Raw genomic sequence first — 20231 nt, forward strand, 5'->3', positions numbered from 1 at the left:
GTTTGTTAACAATATCCCGCACGTCATTACACCATCACCATCATCCTGAACTGTTGATAGCAGGGAGGATAGATCCATTCCTTTGTGCTCTTTACACCAAATTCTGACCCAACCGCAGCAGAAATCAGAACTCATCAGATCAGGCAGTGTTTTTCCAATCTTCTATTGCCCAATTTTGGCTGAGAATTATTCCTGTTCTTAGCTGACAGAATTCTTCTGTAGCACATCTGCTTGGAGCTTTGACGTGTTGTGCTTTCAATAATCTTCCATTGTATCATAATGTATCATGTAGACATGGCCAGGATCATCTCGGCTATGTCTACATGCCTAAATGCATTGATTTGCTAGCATGCGACTGGTTGATATAGATAATTGCATTAAAAAGCAGTTGAACAGTTATACCTAATAAAGTGACCAGTCAGTGTGAATTTAAACAGATTCTGTTTAGGTGACTTCTGCAGCACACCAGCATCAGGACAGTTTACCACTTGGGTCACAATATGCAAATGTCCAATTTTATGGGCAACAACTAATTGAGGTTAGAGGCACAAATTCTTCTGTGCCACAAGTCATAAAAAAGTTCTCCTGGTACAAATTCCTCATTAGCGCTGTATGTGAAAGTTAAAATGGCACACTGAGCCCTGAATTCGAAATCATGTTGCTAATGCATTTTGATGAAAAATAAATCCTAGACAGCAGGTAATTATATAAAATTAGAAGGTAAACAAAAATTCCCATCTTTGTAATTTTGCTGCTTAGTGTATGTGCATTCATTTAAATTCATACTCACAGACACGCAGGGACTTTTCATTGCACTACATGGCGGATTGTTATCACAGTCAGCTCCCCAATCAGAATGCAGCCTGCCACCCTACCATCTCATCCTACTTTCCATTCATTCTCAGAATTACAAAGTAGCTTCAGTCTTTGCTAAAGATATTGCAGCTCTGGAAGTTGGCTAGAGTGACAAAGCCATAAGAACGAGGGTGGGGAAATATGAAGAGCATTGGTAGTTTAAATCAGGAGCTTGACAGGTCGGTTATCTGGGAGATATTCGTGGTGTGTATTGTTTTCTCCCACATCTTGCATCTTTTATGGTTTCCTCAAGTGCCTGTCTAAGTGCCTCAGTTATTTTATTTTTTTACCAGTAATCATCAGCATCTATTTATTCTTAATATCTGTTTATATCTAAGGAGCCAGCCGCTTTGTGATCTGTATCAGTTTACCTAAAGCCACATTTCGTTTAAAGGCGCTACTGTCTTTACTAAGATCAATATTGTGTTATACAGTTCAATAAAACAGCTCAGTCTGACGTCGGTATACAGAGACTATAGCTAAAGTGAAACATAAACAGCCTGTTTATGAATTGATGCTGTGAGATGTTTTATTACTTTGTTTGTTTTCAGTTGCGCTTCAAGTGAGAAAGCATATTTGTTTTGCGTGAGAAGGCAGGCTTGTTTATTGCTTGTATTTCAGTGTTAATAGACCTTTATTGTTTATTGAGTGTAGGCCTGTTTAGCTGCTGTTCAATGGTAATTGAATTTCTGTTGTCTGTAAGGGGGAAACAGGATTTGGGGTGAGGGAAGTATCTCTGAATGTCATTAAGTGTCCCCCACAGTCCCGCTTTATCTCTGCTCTTTATCCTGCCTGCTTCCTGCATTTTGACTTGACTTTCCTCCACATTCTGCCTCTGGACTTTTTTTTAATGTTTCCTCCATCTTCTGGTTTGCATTATTGCTTATGTGTCTTTTCAAAATGCATTGTAGGCGTTTATGTTAATTGTTCTCTGACTCCCAGGATTTTTCACACCTCTGTCTTTGCCATCTTTCTCTCCTCAGCTGGTACGTGAGCTGCTACATGAGGGCCAGGCAATAAGTATTGGTGTGTCAGAGAGGTCTGGCCTGGGTGGCCAGTGGCTGGCTCGCATCAGGCAGCTCATCAAAGAGGGATCTGTCCCCGACGTCAGTCTGGTCCCCGTGGGCATCTCGTACGATTGTGTACCCAAGACCTACATTCAGGTGGATGTGTGTAAACAAACACTTGCAAGCGCACGCACACACTTAATAGGATCCATCTGTAACTGTTCTGTCCTCAGGAACAAGTGAACAGGTTTGCTTTAGTGCTGTGTTTTCAAACTGCAAAAAGGGGAAAGAACATGAGGCAGAAATACTGCATATGGTGAAAGGAACAGGTGCTTGCCAGTGTTATAAAAACAACAGGAAATTAGTTATTGCAGTCTGTGCCATTTTTTTGGCTCACTTATCAACACGACAAACAGTTGGAGCGACAGCAGTTACTTTGACATACAGCTCATGGAGGCAATCAACATGCAAACACTTTTTAAGATACAACTGAGTGAATGTGAACACAAAGACCTTTCACACACAGATACAGTGTCACTACATCGGAGAAAAAAATAATGCTTTAATAGTGTGATGACTGTATGAATTTACCTAAAATTCACTTTATTTTGTACAGTTTTAACTTGGTTCAGTTATTACATCCAAGCATAGCTGTATGTATGTTTACTTTGAAAACAGGAACTGCTAATAGATAATAAGCAGACACGGGCAAGTTCACTCAAATGTAAGCAAATACAGCCTAAACGTTCTGTTCAAGAACCCCCAAAATAGCTGTAGTTTGAAAAATAGGAAAAGAGAATTGTCTACTTAAACAGAAGAAAGACAAAGAATATTGAGTCCATTAAAAATAAGATTTTGTAGTTACAGTCCTGTGATCAGGATATCTGTGTTGTGTGTTGACGGCACAAGTTTCTCTGATTTTTGTCTAAAGAGGTGTTCACAGAATGAAACTTGTGGTCTCGAGAAAAAACCCAAAGTTGTCAGTGATGACTCTCCAACTTCGAGAGCTTTCACAACTTTGCTCTCTAATTTCTCACTGGGCAGCTTTGGTCGATGAGTTGAGGTTTGCATTTTATTTTTTTCAAGGCAGCTGTGATGATTATTAGTCTCCATTAATAACGCCCTTTGTTATCTGCACTTTGAGATGATACCGGAGAGTGGGTGTTGCTTTTGGTTAATTGCAATAATAAGGTCCTTGCCCCCATCATTTCTGCTCTGTCATTCACACACTGTAGACACACAGTGCTGTACGCACAGTTCCTGTACTCCTAAGCACACTATGAGGGCGGCTGTTTATCTTAGTACTCGTTATAGATCCTGCTCATTAGTGGTATTGCTGTTCACATGTCCTCCTAAATGTAAATATGTCAAGATATATATCTGTGTGTGTGTATTTTACATATCTTCATAGGTTGGGTTGAGATCTATCTTCCAGTGGTTGTGGTGCCTTTTCTGTTGGAGGCCAGAAGGAAGTGTGAGGATTCACCTCGCCCAGCCCTTTTCTGTCAAGGTACGCAGCAGGAAGCCCATGTCATTAAAAACCCCATTCAGCCGTACTGGTGTTTACTTTGAGCATGAGTTCTGAGCGTTTTAACAGTGGTTAAACAAACAGTCATGTTGTCCTAGTGGAAAGAAAGAAAGGCAGACATGTTTTTGTTGAAAAGAGCTGAGAATATTGTCTCGTGACGCTTTGTGGGATCATTTATTTATACACTCTTGTGCCAGTAAACAGAAAGCTTTGTCATAAATCACACTTTTCACATTGTAATAATTAAATTAGCTTCACAAATGAGTTTTGAAATTATTTCATTTTAAATTAGTCTTAGTTAAAATTTCCTTTGAGCTGTAAAATCTCATTTATAGCATATTATATTAAGTAAATAATAAATCAATTTCTACATTTATGCCCTCTGTTTTCTGCACGTTGAGAGTAGAGAGAGTGAGTGTAATTCAGCACACCACAAGAAAGATAATAAGTTAAATGCCTCTTTGGTTGGCATTATAGCTTTTCAGTAGGAAATTTGCAGGATACACTGTATCACTATATATTAGTTTTAGCTAGATATACCTAATAAACTGGAAATGGAGTTACTAATGGAGACTTTGTGCAGTTTTATGAACCCAGTTAACAAGAGCATTAGTTTTAAGTAATTTAAAGATGCAAATTTAAAGCTCTTTGCATGTGCATGCGTGTGTAAACGATCCTGTGTGTTTGTGTGTAGGAGATGTGCGAATCAGGCAGGTGCAGAGTAGATGAATGGCTCCCTCTACAGGACCTGTTGCTTCCTGTTATCCTCAACAACCGGTAATCAAAGCTTCTGCATACATGTCTGTATGTGTGAGTGAACATTAATACTGCATATGAACAAACCACAGTGGAACTGCATTGTGTTTTATCTGCATCTGTGAAATTGAAAAGTTGTTTTCTCCTAAACTTTGAAGAACTTTTCTCTAAACCTTAAATCTGGCACAGATATGATGCAAGCACTGATGAGAGTTTTCATCCTCTTAGCCTCGGTCCAATTACCATCAACATTACACAGTCTGCCAGTGGAAAAAAAGATAACGGAAAGAAAATAACATTTGGCTCAATCTCTGCTTGGCTTCTGACGAGCAGAGTGGCTTCTCCCATCATACATTTAATTCTTATGAGAGGGATGGAGGAAAAAACAGCCAGAGTCAAAGAGATGGCAAGCGATAGAAAAAGAGAGGAGTAGAGATGGGTAGTTAGATTGGATTGTCATCTGCATGTGAGCAACTTCAACTCTCTGCGCCTACATCATAAACATGCTTGGGCGCTGCTCAGTGCTTCTGCTGCACTCTGTTTTTCCCTAGCTGCTGAGGTTTCAGCTTTAGAGCATTTGCATATCATTTAACCGTTACATATATTTAATTCAGAATGCTACAAACACACTGTATCAGATACTGAAGCTTAGACATTTTAGTGTATGTATTTGCATGTTTTGATTTGAATGCAACCACATTTGGGAAGGAGCATTGGCTCACCCTTTAACTACAATATGTAAGAGCTGAAGAGACAGACAACTCTAAAACAAACAAAATGTTTTCCTGATCTTGTGCAAGACAGGATATAAACTGCTCAGCAGTTTTGTTTTGACAGTGTACTTAATTTTTTTTAATGGTTTGCAGTATATCATCAAGCATTAAGGGTGCCTTCACAGATATGACATATGTACTTGTATATAGGGATTCTATCATCAACAGATTCTGGGCAGCATGATAAACCTTTGTATCTTTAAACCTTATTATGAGCTACATGGAAAAACTGAAGAAAAAAAAGAGAATCTCCAGTGTTTAAAATTTCATCTCTAGATGTCAATGAATGAACTGAATTCAATGAAACAAGTAAATGAGTCAGTGAAGCTCATGCCTGTCCAATGACAATGATAGCGAGGTGAGTTGGTCAGGATATCCTGAACTTTTCTGTTAGTAAACTGTGTTGTTTTTGCTGCTGTTAGTTGGTGTTAGCCTCTGTTAGCGGCTGCTAGCTGGCATTAGAAAAACTTTCATTGTAGTAGATCTAAAATTGTTAGACTCAGACACTTAGTAAATAAACTTTCATGTTATGTCAGAATTTAAACTGTTTATCAGAGGGAATGCCAAGCCTAACATTAGCTTGTTAGCTTCTAAAACACAGTTGTTGTTTTTTGGAAGCTTGGTGTAAGCTGTCTGGATACAGGTGAGATCGCATGTCCAGTCTACTGAAAATAGGTAATTGTGACTGTTTGCCTCATTGACTTCTCAGTGGATTTTAATTCTCATTATTTTGGGCACTACAGCCAACCGATGACAATAAAATGTAGAACTTTATTTCTATATTTCACACATTACAGTAACCTGTGATTTATAATGGATGGTGAGATGGATAAGTGACTATATGACTGACACTGTTTACAAAAGTGCACACACTTTGTAACTTTTCTTAGTTGAAATGAACAATTTCTGTCTAAAATGTTTTGATATCTTCTCTTAAAAATAATATAGAACCAGAATGCATCAATGCTACACCACTTTTAACACAGCATCAGATAAACAGCTGAAAAACATTATTGCTCGTTATAGGCACAAATGTAGTGTGAAGTGATCCACTGAACTCTTACTGAACACTTTTAGAGTTAGCTTGAATTTGTGATGCATTTATTTATCTATTTTTTGGGTAAGTGAAATTATTATTATGTAATATAATTATGTAATGAAATTATTCAATATAATTAGATAAGGCTGTTGAAATTTTTTTTCAACTGGAGCAAATAATATCAAGACTGATTCACATGATGTCTTACACAACTCCCCGGACAATGAGTCCACTTCACTTCAACACATTCAAATCGCTGACGGCCAATACAGGATCTTTTTAGTTCAGAGACTATGTTATTACTCTTTAAAGTTATAATCATTTCAGTTTCATTCCTTGTTTAATGAGTGCTTTGTTTGCTGTGATAATTGCAGTTGTGGTTTAATACACCTCCAAAGACTCATTGAGCACAAATAGAAAGGAACAGCTAGTGCTGCTGTTTATGGCGTCTCTCAATATTTTTCCATTTACAACATTAAGTATATTGATTATAAATTATAGTAATTAACATAGTTGTTTTTTGTGGAGTGGTTAGCACTGTCATTTCACAGCAAGAGGATCCTGGGTTTGAATTTAGCTGTGTTTACATGCAGACACATGTTCTCACTGTGTCTCCATGAGTTCTCTCTGGGTTCTCCGGTTTCCTCTCACAGTCCATGCACGTAAGGTCACCTGATATCTGTTGGGTCAGTACTTGCCATGAATGCGACAGTGTGTGATTATCTGTCTCCATGTTGGCCCTGTGATGGACTGGCGACCTGACCAGGGGCTACCCCCGACTCTGGACCAGTGACAGCTGGGATAGACTCCAGCCCCCCTGGGATCCTGAATTGGATAAGCAACAAATAACGGATGGATGGATGGCTAGAAAAAAGGCCAGGAATGGCCATCATCTCATTTTGTACGCTAGATAAACTATCGCATACTAAGTGCAGAGCCTGCTTCACAATAAAAGCAACCCCATGTTTTAATGTGAGATGGCTCTTATATGGAATACAAAGAGCAAATCGTGAAAGGCTGCTGCAGAACAGCATGCAGCACTTTTGCCCGTCCCCAGTGACTCCATGTGGCTTTGACAAAAAAAACGACAGCGCCGATTTGTCCTCTCGAGAGCGGTGGTTTGCATGGGTGTACACGCGTAAATGTCTCATGTTTATTTAGAACATGTAACAGTTCGTGGGCAGATTTGTTTACTTTCACCACCAACCCTCCTGGTTTACCAGTGCATTTGATCTGCAGATAGATTTGAATCAAAATTAAACTGAAAGTGTTCAATTTGTTTTACTTTTTACTATTTTATTTGTTAAGCCATTAGTCTGTTATATTTGTTTTATTTGCTGTCAATGCAGATTGCTTAAAATATGATTGATCTTTACAAACACATGTCGGGTTTTGGTTTCAAAGCGTCTGAAAGCTTTATAGCTATTCTGTAGACCTAATCTAAGAGATTTTTTTTCTTCACTTTACAATAGTTTCATTTTTTTAGCTATAAATTAAATAAATAATGTTTCCAGTTCTATAATGTAATACCTCTAAAAAATGTTAAAGAAAAAGAAATATACTAGATAATTATAAATACCCCACTGCAGTCACATGTGGTAAAAATTTATATACTTAGACCTTTAGTAATGTCTGTGAGCTCATTTATACTTACTAGGCTGCCTAATCTTCATCAAAATAAGAAAAGTAAAGTTGTACTTTATTTTCCCCAAAGCTGAAAAGGCTTTGTTACAGCCAGTTAAAGTACCTTTGATAAGTAGGCATTATAAATTTCACTGGAGGTCTCACCATTTCTCCCATATAATATACAACTTAAATATTTTACCAAGAGGCTTTATAAGATCCTCTTGAGCCTCCATGTAGATAATGCTGACAAAGTAAAAGGCAGATTGGAATCTGACCTGGTTAATATAGAGCCGGAGGCCTGGAGTGGCCTCTATGGCCTGTGCAGCTCTCCAGTGTCCTGGTCTTTAACTCTGCTTGGGAGAGGCAATTCAAGATTTTACACAGGCTGTACATTATTCCTGAGGGAATCCAGCCTTGTCCAAGTATTATGCTAAATGTCAGTCTTCTGTAAGATCTTATTTTCATTGTTTGTGGAGCTGCCCCCCATGTCCAGTAGTATAAAGTAATTTTTAAGCATGCTCTACATCTTGCTGCAAGGACTTGCCTGCTGGGATATTGAGCATGTGGATCAATAATAAAACTCCTAATCAGTCACTGCAAGTTGGGACAATTATGATTCCATTTGAAGCCTTAAAAGATAAGCCTTTCCTATTCTAGCAGTATATGAAAGAGACCCATGTAACTACCTGGGTGTCTCTCTCGTCGGATGAGGTTGAGGCTTGCAGATCTGGCCTGGAAAAAGGATGTGATGTTTAATATGAGACTACCCTGTCGTCCATGGATTCTCTGGACTCATTTTTACTGTTACTATTAGTACAAAACAAAGGGTTAGTAGGGAGAAGTTGGGGGATGTAACATGATGAAATAAATATGTGAATTGGGATCCTTAGCATTAATTTCAGTGGATCGGAAACACATCGGAAAAAGTGTTTCCAAAGTTTCTCTTCTCTTTCCATGCAGATTATACTTCTGCTACGATTGCACGAAGTTACAACAACATCCCTTTTAATTCAGTTAAAGATACAGTGTGGAAAACTAAAGTACGATGTACCACCAAACTGTTGAAACTGGTGTGAACATCTACTGTGTCAGCACAACAAGCTGTTTTGCTCATCAGTTTTTCCATTCCAGTTGTTATTTGTCTCTTTGCCATCGGGGACAAGAGACCAGCTCTCTTTACATAGAACACTTTGAGCGCCACATCCTTCTGTCTCTCTTTCTATGGCATCATCTCTTCTATATAAGATAAATAAATGAAAATCTAAATTTATGCTGGTATTCTTCTCTTTTCACTCCCCCTTTTTTTCTTTGAAGCGCTGGCAGTGCATTCGGGCAGAGGAGAGTGTCGTGGCTCCTGCCGTCTTCTTATTATGCATCTGAACTTCAAGAGCCAAGTCGGTCGGAGAGAAACCTCAGCATTGCCATCATCCTCCACCTCATCTTCTGTAAGTACAGGATTATCTTCCTTGCTGAATAGTAAATGAGTCTATAATGGTATGCAAATTGTGCTGCATAATCTGTGTGTGTGTTTGTGTGTATGTGTGCGTCTAGCTGCAACTTCCTGCATGGCTGTGATGCCCACCAGTCTTATGTCCAGTCTTCTGCTGTACAAACATCGCAAGGTTCGTTTGTCAGCCCCTGTGTAGATGCAAACAAGTTTCCTCTTGCTGCTGTGAGTGTTAAAATCTGCTGCTACCCCTCTAAGGATCCATCAACACTCCAAGCGGCTCATAAACAGAATTGGTTTTTTTCGTGCAAGTGTAGTAGAGTGTGACAGTGATTTTCTGAGTCATACCCACCAGTCTCTAACTAATGTCAGCAGATGGTTAATGTTCATGTCTGATTTTGGAATTAGATTTTTCCTTCTTCTCTCCTCTGCAGGGTGTAAGTACATCTGTTCTGTGTCGTGATGTGGCTTGGCTCACAGAGGAACTTTTGTTCAGGAACAAAGACGTCGGCTTTGGGGGAAGTTTGACAGAGGTTGTCCACTACTCCCTGTCTCTGCTCGCCCCTCACCTCATCATAGCTGCTGCTCCATCCAAGTCAGTTTCCTGTCATAAAAGAAAAATGCTGATGAGCTGTTGCTCATCAATAATACATTCTACCTTTTATTATTTTTCCTTTTGGTACACACCTCTCCAATTCTAGGAAAGACCCATTGATTGTGCCCTGTCCTTCTCTTGCTGCCACACTTCACCTCTCCTACATGGCAAAGACGGTCACACACGCCTTTATTTCGGAGGCTGTTGGGGGTGAGTGACTTTGAAGGCATGCGTTTTATGTAGGTAACATAATTTTCGTGGACGTTTATTTATCTATCATCTTGTCACCATCACCATGTGTTCTGGCAGGCACCGTATTTTTCGTAGGAGGCCTTGGCAGTTACTCTGTTGGCATGTCAGCTTGGAAAATCAGTTCTAGAGAAAACATTTTAATTTTAAGAATTTATTATGCGTGACATTTAGGGGGTAGCAAGTTTTTAGCAGTGTCAGGGAGTGTGCACACAGAAAGAGTTTTTTTTAAACTAGCAAGTGTCAGCAGTGGAATTAAACTGTTTCATTTTAAGTTTACATTTCTTTAATGTCCATCGCTTCCAGCTTTAGGAGTATGTGGAGATTCGTATATAATGCTTGAACTCGAACCTAAACGTATAGTGGGGGTGCGCTGGGAATAGTTGCGTCAGGTATATCGGCTGCACATTTATGATGTGAATTTGCTGTTTCACCACATCCTAAAGTTGCTCTATTGGATGATAAAGCACAGAGATAGTATAGTTTTTAAGTTGTTATTAGTGTTCAATTTTTATTTTGTTTTGACTTTTTACCTTTAATTCAGTTTAGTTTCAGTTACTTTCCAGAGCAGGTAGGCTCATTTTAGTAGTTTTTTGAAACTGTGAAGTTTCACTTTAGTTGTTTTATTACTTTCAGCTTTAGTTTTAGTCTTTATTAATTATTGTTGTATAGAGGGCATATGTCAGATGCAAGATTTAAGAAAATTAGTACAGGTATTACTGCAAAAACAAAGAACTTTTTAAAGCATCGACTCACGGTCTTGTAGATGTCCAAATGATTCAATAAATATGTCCATCAAAGCCTCATCAGACAAGTTTTGATAAAAATGTGTTACCAAAATAACAAGCACTTAATCAAAGGATATTTCCTCTAGTTTAGTTCGTTTTAAAGGTTCACAGAATTCTTTGTTTTTTTGTTTTGTTTTTTCAAAAGTCGAGTATTTATTTTAATTTAGTTAACTAAGATTTTTATTACATCTAGTTTTAGTTTTTAGTTTAGTTTTAGTTAACTATAAAATGTAATCCACTACAGATTACAGAATATATGCCCCAAAATGTATATTGTAATGTATTCTGTTACGTTACTCAATGAGAGTGACGTATTCTGAATACTTTGGATTGCTTAATATATTATCATGCTTTTTTACAACTACGTGAATGTACTATTGCTGTGTGGTTTGTTACTATTACTAAAGGCTACTCGCCATACCAATACCAACTAGATGTTTAAATCTTAATATAAAATGAGTAACAGTAGGTTGACATTTGGTAAGGCTGCACTTTTAGCAGCGATCTCGCATACAAAACTATTCCGTGCGTATATAAAACAGGTCCGCGGCTCTGAACCGTAGTAAAGGGACCTCTGGCTAATACGGGCTCGTAGCCAAAAACTAGCTTTACTTTGTTGTCTGGGTCAACTTTGCTAGCGACAGACAGAGAGAGGCGTTGAAAGGCTGCTCCAACGGAACTTATTGTTTCAGAGGAAAACATGAACACAGTGTACAGTCGAGTCTTAATAGCGTACTTACAACTGGGCTCGTCAGGCACTCTTCTTGGCTGAAGTGGTTATTATAATATTTACATGCTTCCATCTCCCGTTTCTGATCGGTGACAACTCGTACTTTTCCACTCTACTTTTTCTCCCTCCCTGGTGCTCACAGACACATAACGGGTATGGCAGGCCATTCTCCCTGCAGCACGGACTACACTACCCATGAGGCTACATTCTTTAGGACTACACCTATAACACTCTGCCTATTGCCTTCATATTAAATAATTTAAAAAACATTTGTTCACGTCATTATGAGATTGAGACACAGGCATTTGAGCCTCTTAATGTGCATGGAATTGCCAAAAATAGAGAGGGCATAGCCTAACATATGAAACAGGAAAATACCGGCGTGTAATCCATTTATTTCAACAAAGTAACTGTATTCTGAATACCACCTTTTTAAACGGTAACTGTAACGGAATACAGCTACACATATTTAGTGTGTTTAAATACGTAACGGCGGCACATGTATTCCGTTACTCCCCAACACTGTTGACAGAGAATCAGATCTGATGACTGTGGAGCCCATTTGAGTAACCATCTCAAAGTACAGTTTGAGATGGTTTGAGTTTTGTGACATGGCTCATTATCCTGCTGGAACGAGCCATCAGAAGCTGAGTACATGTGGTGACAAAGGGATGACATGTTGTACATTCAGAGATGCTCTTCTGCATGCCCTATTTGTAGCGAGCTGTTATGTAAGTAATCGTTGCCTTCCTGTCAGTCTGGCATCCTCTTCTGACCTCTGACATCAGCAAGGCATTTTTGCCCAGAGAATTGCAGCTCACTGGATATTTTCTCTTTTTCTGACCATTCTCTATAAAGTCTAGAGATGGTTGAGTGGGAAAATCCCAGTAGGTCAGCAGTTTCTGAAATTATCAGTCTGTCTTGCATCACCAACTGTACCATGTACACAGCCACTTAAATCACCTTTCCTCCACATTCTGATGCAGTTTGAACTTCAGCAGATTGTCTTGATCATGTCTGCGTGTCTAAATGTATCGAGCTTTCATGTGACTGGCCAGTGATAGTATATCAAAGTAGTAGTATATAGTATATGTCAAATTTAAAACAACAGTACTAGAGTTGCAGTATTTTAGTTTTTGTTGGCTGAAGCCTGTCAGATAATTCTTACAGGTTTTATTTAGATCTTTCCGTGGCTGCATTTCAATTTCAGTCACTACAAATAAGGCCCTGAGAGCTAAACTGTACATCAACTGTCTTGTAGACAGTTGGCAGTTGCTTCAGTGACCATCCATGAGCAAGACATGGACAGCAAATCAGACTACAAATGCAAGATGTGCATTAGGGTCACAGTTGTATGGAATGCATGTAATTGAATCAAACTGTATTACACGTGGCACCATTAAAAACCTCCTCTTTTGGATAGAGACCGGAAATCCCTGGTTTAAATTTGATTGTGTTATCTCCTGTGTAAAATTATGATAATGGGCACATACTGAAAGTCTATCATAACCAACATATGGTGTTCACATATGCTGCTTGTGCTCTTTACATTTTATTTCCATTCCCATTATGCATTCAGGAAATAGATGGCCTGGATGCGAGCAGGAGGAAATAGAAGTGTGGAGGTTTGATTATGGATGGGCGTCCAAGTCATTCATTTCCTTTAAAAGACATAGTTTGCCTTCTGTCACAGACCTACACTTTATTTTTGTGTTTTAATATCCGCAGCTGTATTTTTTTCCCCCACATTTTTTTTTTAAAACAACCTACACCTGTACCACAGATATTGCTGAAAGCAATAATCTAAAGAGTATTGGCACTGAATATCTGGTGTTTTAATTTACAGAATTATCCAGTGTCTTGTGTTTTTCTTTGGTGTTTTGGTTGGGAACAGAGCGATAATACATGACAGTAATATATGGTAATCGTCTAATGGCAGAAATCCTAAACCGTAAATCTATACTTTACCAGATCCTCAAGCCCAGAGCTATCTGCTGAAATCTTATTTTCATGCTGACAGGCAGACAGGAATGAAGCCATAGAAACTGTAGCCCCATTTTAGGATTCCTGGTGGAGGTAAAAATAATGGTTTGAACTACAGGAAGCTACTTCTCCAGCATGATTCACTGTTCCTGCATGACCTCTTTTGGTTGTATAGGAAGTGAAACTAGTGGGCAGGGGGCTTTGTACTGCTGAAAGTCTCTTTGTTGTATATTCATACATGGGTGCTAACCTCAAGTGGTAAAAATAAGTTGCATCAGGTCCTGTATACAGTACGTTGTTGTGATGTTGTAGCAAATCGAAAGAGCGATGTGATAAACACACATTTGGGGTTAGCAATAGTCAAATCTCCCCCGCCTCCATAATGGTTTTTGTTTAAAGTGGCTGTGTTATGCTCATTTCCTGCTTCACAGTTTTATTCTTGGACTCTACTGGATTAGCTTGTCATGATTCATAACGATTTATGTTATGCTGGGCATGGTGCGGTCCCTCAGGTTATTCCCTAGCCTGCAACAAGCAGTTTTACCACTTTGCAAACAGATAAGTTAAAAGGGTGGTCGAGATTACCATAATAGAAACGCCCACTTTTATTAACCTCATCCGGAGCCAAGAGTAGGAAAAAAGCTGTTTGAAGCCTGAGCTTTTGTCCATAGTAGTCATGTGCCCTTGAGGTGTTGCTGCTCACTACTTGGGACCAGAAATACTAGTCAGTTAAACAAGTAGCAAAATAAAATCCTTCTTTTATTTTATTAATATACACTGGCAGTGCCCTGTCATCAAGAGGTTACAATGACACTTGCCGACCTTTATGCGATGGGAAGTTGTAAAGAAGCGAGGTGAAAAGCTCCATGAATGAGCGCAGTTCTGCAGTAATTTGATGCAGAAAATAAATGGCTGTAAGTGTGCAGAGCCAGAGTAAAATTACATATAACTGTCAGGCTGGAGCAATACCTAACCACACTGAGTGCAGGCAGTGTACTGTGAATGATAACTTAGCACACCACAGCTAAAATTAACAGCACTCTGTTAATCGATCTCACATATGTGTGTTCTTATTTTTAGACTAGTTGACCAGTTAATGACTATTAAACTAGTTAACAGGAATATCTGAAGTCATTGTTTTAAATTTTTGTTTACTTTTTTGTTTTGTCTTTACTTTACAGTATAAACTGCCTGGAGGTGACTGCTGTTTTGATTTGGTGCTGTATGAATATAAAACTGAATTTAATAAAATAAGGAAAATGGATTCACTTCACAGGTTTCTCCATCAGGTTTGAATTTCCCGAGATGTGACAGCTGCACAGTTTAGGAACATGAACAATCTGAATGTCAAGACTTTTCCACCAGGACATGAAAAAGCAGGATAATTGGGATTGAGAATGTAAACAAAGACTTAATAACACTTGTGTAAATGACGGAAATCCTAGCTCACGCTTAGCAGCAAAATCTCATCAGTGTATCTATTTTCCAAAGAGCGTGTGTAATGGCTAACAGATTTCAGCCAAATTGTAACCTACTTAGCTGTCATAAACAAACACTTGCTTTGCCACACAACACCTGTGCTGCACATTTGGTCTTGAGGAGGCAAACAATAAAATGTTTGTGTTCGTAGCGTGTGCGGTGTCAGCCATGCTGTGCGAGGTGGCTCACAGTGGCGTCAGCAGCAGCGTGCGGAGTGATGTGGAAGGAGTGGAGGTCAAAGGTGACACGGAGTTTGATGTGGTGCTCTGCCAGTCTGAGCTCACTGCAAGAGCCTTGCAGCTCTGCCATCTCCTGCCTCCGGGCTTCATGCCAGTGAGTTTGAATTCATATCTCACACACACACACACACACACACACACACACACACACACACACACACACACACATAGCCAGCGTGTCTCATTCAATGGATGTTTAATGGAGCTGAACAGCCATTCATCCTGCTCTGCTGCCTCTGTCTCAGCCAGAGAGAGGTTTTGGATTGTATGCGTGCACTGTGTATCTGTGTGTGCGCGTGTGTGTGTGTGTGTGCGTGTGTGTGTGTACATGCTCCATCAAACTGACTTCAAGGGCTCCGAATCTGAGCCAGAAATACTATTCCTTTTTGTTTGCCCACCTTTCATTTCGGCAGCTGCTCTTTCTTGTCTCTGCTGCTTGCAGCTACATTTCTCTCCCCATTCCTCACAGAGAAACATCTCTCCTGCTCTGATTCCCCTCCCGGGCACCCCTTATTCTCGTTCTAAGATGATTCCTACGTCTCTACTACACACCTTATGTTCCCTGTCAGCCGTCTCCCTCTGCATTTTTTAGATATGTGATTGGCTGAAGCTGTTTGTAACCTTGCCTCACCATTGAATCATTTGCCCTCTCACGTTTTCTCAATAGCCTTGTCAGTCTTCCCAGAGTTTCGCGCTGGATGCCATTGACAGTCTGGTTCGCTGTGGCATCCTGATCCAGGAAGAAGTAAGAAAAATTTTAATAGTTTTAAAAGTTGGGCCTGCACAAACAAAACTGCACTGAAATCTTGTCCTAAAGGTAGTTTAATGAATTAAATATGTAATAGATCTGGTGTGTGTTTTACCCAAAGATGCAATTTTAATGTTACCTTCAACTCTTTAATGTTTTCTTTGTTTGAATTTGGTTTTATAACTATTTAAGTTACTCTGTACTCATTGGAGACTTTATATCATACACCTCCACAATCTAATGCAGTCCAGCACCGCTAATGAGGCCACAGTTCACCAGAGGATGGTGTTGTACTAGAGAGCGTTATATTGCATTGCTTTTAGACTTCAGTAGAAATCAGGTTCATTTAACTCTTTACCCCTTTAAAGCCCACTAGGAGTAACTCTTGAAGCCTTTTTCTGAACGCATTTCAGGTCTGCTTACAGGAAAAGAAGTGTCTGGGTTTTCACCAGAAGGCTCTGTCTATAAAGGTTCCCTTGGAAAAAACTACTCCAGTGGTGGTCAAACCACATCTTTATTTATAGATACTGAGATATCAAAACTCGTGGTTAAGGGTGCAGGGCGGTCGTCAAATGACGTCTTTATGGGGGAAAGAGTTAAAGACACAATGTCATCCATTTATCCTGTGGTCTCAATTATATTTTGCATATTATGTTAACCAGAGCTTGCTTCTGTCTGTTCTGCCCACTATCCTCTGGAGGTTCCCAGGGATGTTCCCATCTGTGATTTCTGGAAGAAACAGGAGGGTCCTCTGACCTGGACCACTTCTGACGACCCTTATCACAGCGATTCTGACTGCGAGGAGCCGGACCTTTGCTCCTATAAGGTACAGAAGACCACTGGCTTTCCTGAGCCCCTGTAGCTCCTTCATCTCTCTTCTGTTGTGTCCAGTATAGAGCTGGTTCCACATCTTTCCACTGAGAGAAATAAAAAGACTGGATAGACTGAAAAGTTACATAAAAAAGTTGAAATGACTCATTTCAACGTCTGAAGTGAGTAGGCTTCATAGACACTGAAGTGACAGTTGAAATTTAAGGCCCACATCTGTTATGAAGCCTTAAGATCTGGTTGGCCGTGATTTTCTTCCCACGGATATTAACTCATCGTTCTCTAAGTAGCACTACTTAACATTCAGCTCTCCGATATGTTTATTATGGTAGTTTGTTCTCAAAAGGCACCGTTGTGGGACTGGCTGTGCGCTGGCCCAAACTGCCTACAGGACATGCACAGAAAATACCAGAACAACCACGTGAAATACAACTTTAAAGCAACTGAATCTCCATTATAAAAGCACCTGCATGGACAGAGCCCACATCCTGAATGCCAATTAGCAGTAAGGTCTTAGATTTAAAAGAAGTCCAACTGTCGTGACTCTTGGACGTGATATCCGACTTCCAAGGTGTCCAATTCACCAGCTGTCAAAGGTGCAGGCATGTTATTCGTATTCACTGCAGAGCAACTTTGAGGTGATGGTCTCGGGAGTCGTGACTGTGCAAATGTAAATCTGCATAGAGAAAGAGCAGCAGTTTTATCACATTGATGTGAGCAGGCATACTATTTAACAGCTCTGCTGGCAGCTATGGAGATAGCAGTAGCATTAACCAATGAAGCGTTTTAAATGCAAGCTTCAGCATCATAGAATCCAGTAAAGATGAGGATATTGTTATTCAAAGTTTTAGCATCCACGTGCTTGGAAGCATTTTGTTTTGCCAGATGATGGAAAAGGTAAGAAACTGCATATTTGCTTATCGCACATTAAAGAACCATAATGGCCGTGGGTGCTGTCATCTTAAAATGGCTTTTCCTGTTTAAATCTCGGAACAATGAACATTTGCTTACATTGTGAATAGTCGACACTATGAGCAGTTTAAAAAGAAAAAAAAGGTGATACCAGCACTTTACATTATGTTTTGCAATAGAGAGCATTTTCAAAGACTTCAGTGTATTAAGTCTTTATAGATGTGTTGGTTATAATATGTAGGACATTCAGTTATATGTGCCCACCACCTGTCTGTTTACAAAAGGCAAGCCATATATAGATTTGGTGCTTTTCAAGTCTGCCACTGAGCTCTGCATCATCATTGCTTCATTGCTTCCAAAAACACATCACCCTCCACCTCCTTGCCTCCTTCCTCCTAATAGTATTTAGTTGTACCTTAGTTGGTAATGTTAATTTGTTCATATTTGTTACAGGTTGTGTATCCCAGGTTCTGTGAAAGGAGTATTGTGAGCTCAGTGGTGCTTTGTGTGCTTCCTGGGATTTATTTCAAGCATCACATGAGAAAAGTCATACAGGCAAACAAAACTGTACTTTGTAATTCTCCAGTAAATAGTGGAAACCTACACCTACACTTTCAAATGAAAAAGAGCTGGCACATATACTTCAAGCTCGGGGAAAAAAAAACATCTAATGGTGTTACATTTTAGCTTCAGGGCATTTTTATGTTCCTATTAGATCATTTTATGATATGGACTGATAAATGGACTGCCGTTATATAGGGCTTTTATCAAAGTGCCTTACAATTTGCCTCCCACATGCCCATTTACACACACACTTGTGTTTCCATTACCTCACAATCATTTCCTACAAACTTACAGACTGAAACTGCCACTTTTCTGAACCTAATTTTACCTTAAACTAAGTTTTCACAGAAAAACTCAAATTAGAACCTTTTTTCTTCCCAAACAGGAGTCAGGTGGTCAGAGCAAGACTGATTGTGCAGATTTATATACCCACAACCTGAGCCATACAAGTATGCACACAGAAACTATTGGCAGTAAGGTGCCATGAAGATACTACCTAACCATAACCACTAGGGGCAGGGAGGGTAATTGGGGTCTTAAGCAAGTAGATTTTAACACGTGGGCAGGAAGTATCTGAGATCAAACGCAGACCACCAACCAGCAAGATGACCTTCTACCTTCTGAGCTACATGTCACATGATGTCATAATAGTAGGTAGAGCCGTCTTTCTGTATATGACCTGCTTTTCATATGAATGATTGCCAAGCGACACCTCTGAATATTGGAAATTGCACTCTTCAGTGTGGAGACTACTCTTCTTTTGTGCTTCGCAATTCTCTACTATTCATATGCCTAACTCTGGAAATACAGGCCCTGATTTTTTTTATAATTTAAAGATTTTAGAGCATTCTTATGACTGGCTTTGCCACATGTAGCTCGCTGGTTGACTGCATAGTGCCACCCACGCTGGCATAACTTCTTCTCATTTCAGCTTTGTCCACCAAGGAAGTGCCGCACTACAGTTTACAAAGCTCCACTCTTTCAAACTCCATCTTTTAACTCTCTCCATCCAGTACGCTCATTTTTCTTATCCTGCCGCCTCTGCACTGCTATCCTCAGTTCAGGTGCTGAAGCAAGACTGCATACACCTACATAACAGACAGCAAAAAGTATTCCCTAACCTCAGTTTGCCTAGGTAGATTCACTTTTGTTTTGCAGGCAAGAAAAAGCAAGAAAACTTTGCTGTTTTGTTTTCCCAAATGTATGTATATATTTTTTTGTTTGTGCGTATTAGGTTATTTATTCATGCTGCCTCTCAGTTATGTGAAACAAACAGTAAAATGCAATATAAATAAATCAATATGATCGACATTTTAGTGTTATTGGATTCTGCCATTTTCCTTTTGGATCCAATTTTATTTCTGTAGTTTAAAGCTCCTTATATTATATGTGTAAATATTGTGCTGAAAATGCATTTTTTGTTGCACTTTGCAAACATTCATTCTTTGTGTAATGTCTTTGCTAAGCAGTCTCTCTGGACTTGTTTATACAACAGCTGCAGTGCTGACCTTTTTGTTGTGATGTGCTTTTACTGCTCGTACAACTCAAAACTCAACTCGTGATCGTTACTCTGACGGCTCCGTTTTCATCCTGTCATTTTTGTCTCCAACTTTTTCTGTGTATTTAAGTGCTTCACCTTTTTTATAATGATTGTTTAAACACTAATTGAATTAGCCCAGTTGACTAAGTGGCACCAGTTCATTAGCAAAAATATAAAAAGTTGTTATAAAAGCTTAATTAATGCATTATTTAAAAAAAAAAAAAAGGATTGTATGCAGATATAAGGTGCTGTGCAAAAAGCCCCATTTCTTTATATTTTGGGTATCTAAAGAAGCCAGGCTTTCTTGTAATGTTTTAAAGTGGTCTTGACAAATAATGTTCAAGGTTCTGAAGGCCTTTCAGTTTTTGTTTGGACATTACCTGCTTTTTCCACCCAGAGGGATGTTTTTTTTTATTGTTTCTTCACCCACTTAACACTGATCTGTGAATCAATACTTCGGTAATTAGGCACCAAACACAAGGGATGAACAAAGAGTTGTTTCTAAAAATAGCAGACATCTTAGTGAAGAAACAATTTTATTTTAG

The 20231-nt window shown here is 39.2% G+C and overlaps 1 protein-coding gene across 2 annotated transcripts in view; it reads left to right on the forward strand.

Annotated features, from left to right (window-relative positions):
• The window catches only part of gpat2 (glycerol-3-phosphate acyltransferase 2, mitochondrial), a 44991-nt gene that overhangs the window by 16572 nt on the left and 8188 nt on the right, over positions 1-20231 (forward strand). Inside the window, exons 10-19 of one of the 2 annotated variants that reach the window (XM_005924334.3) lie at positions 1839-2024; positions 3274-3372; positions 4085-4167; positions 8899-9029; positions 9136-9206; positions 9466-9626; positions 9733-9836; positions 15007-15188; positions 15762-15839; positions 16543-16668. In XM_005924334.3, the coding sequence (XP_005924396.1) occupies positions 1839-2024; positions 3274-3372; positions 4085-4167; positions 8899-9029; positions 9136-9206; positions 9466-9626; positions 9733-9836; positions 15007-15188; positions 15762-15839; positions 16543-16668 (1221 nt within the window). The remainder of the gene's footprint in view (positions 1-1838; positions 2025-3273; positions 3373-4084; positions 4168-8898; positions 9030-9135; positions 9207-9465; positions 9627-9732; positions 9837-15006; positions 15189-15761; positions 15840-16542; positions 16669-20231) is intronic. The other variant, XM_042220705.1, reaches the window with a different exon arrangement.

The sequence above is a fragment of the Haplochromis burtoni genome, unplaced genomic scaffold (assembly GCF_018398535.1).
Source record: "Haplochromis burtoni strain Fernald_Lab_line unplaced genomic scaffold, NCSU_Asbu1 Contig_54, whole genome shotgun sequence".
In the NCBI taxonomy this organism is placed as follows: Eukaryota; Metazoa; Chordata; class Actinopteri; order Cichliformes; family Cichlidae; genus Haplochromis; species Haplochromis burtoni.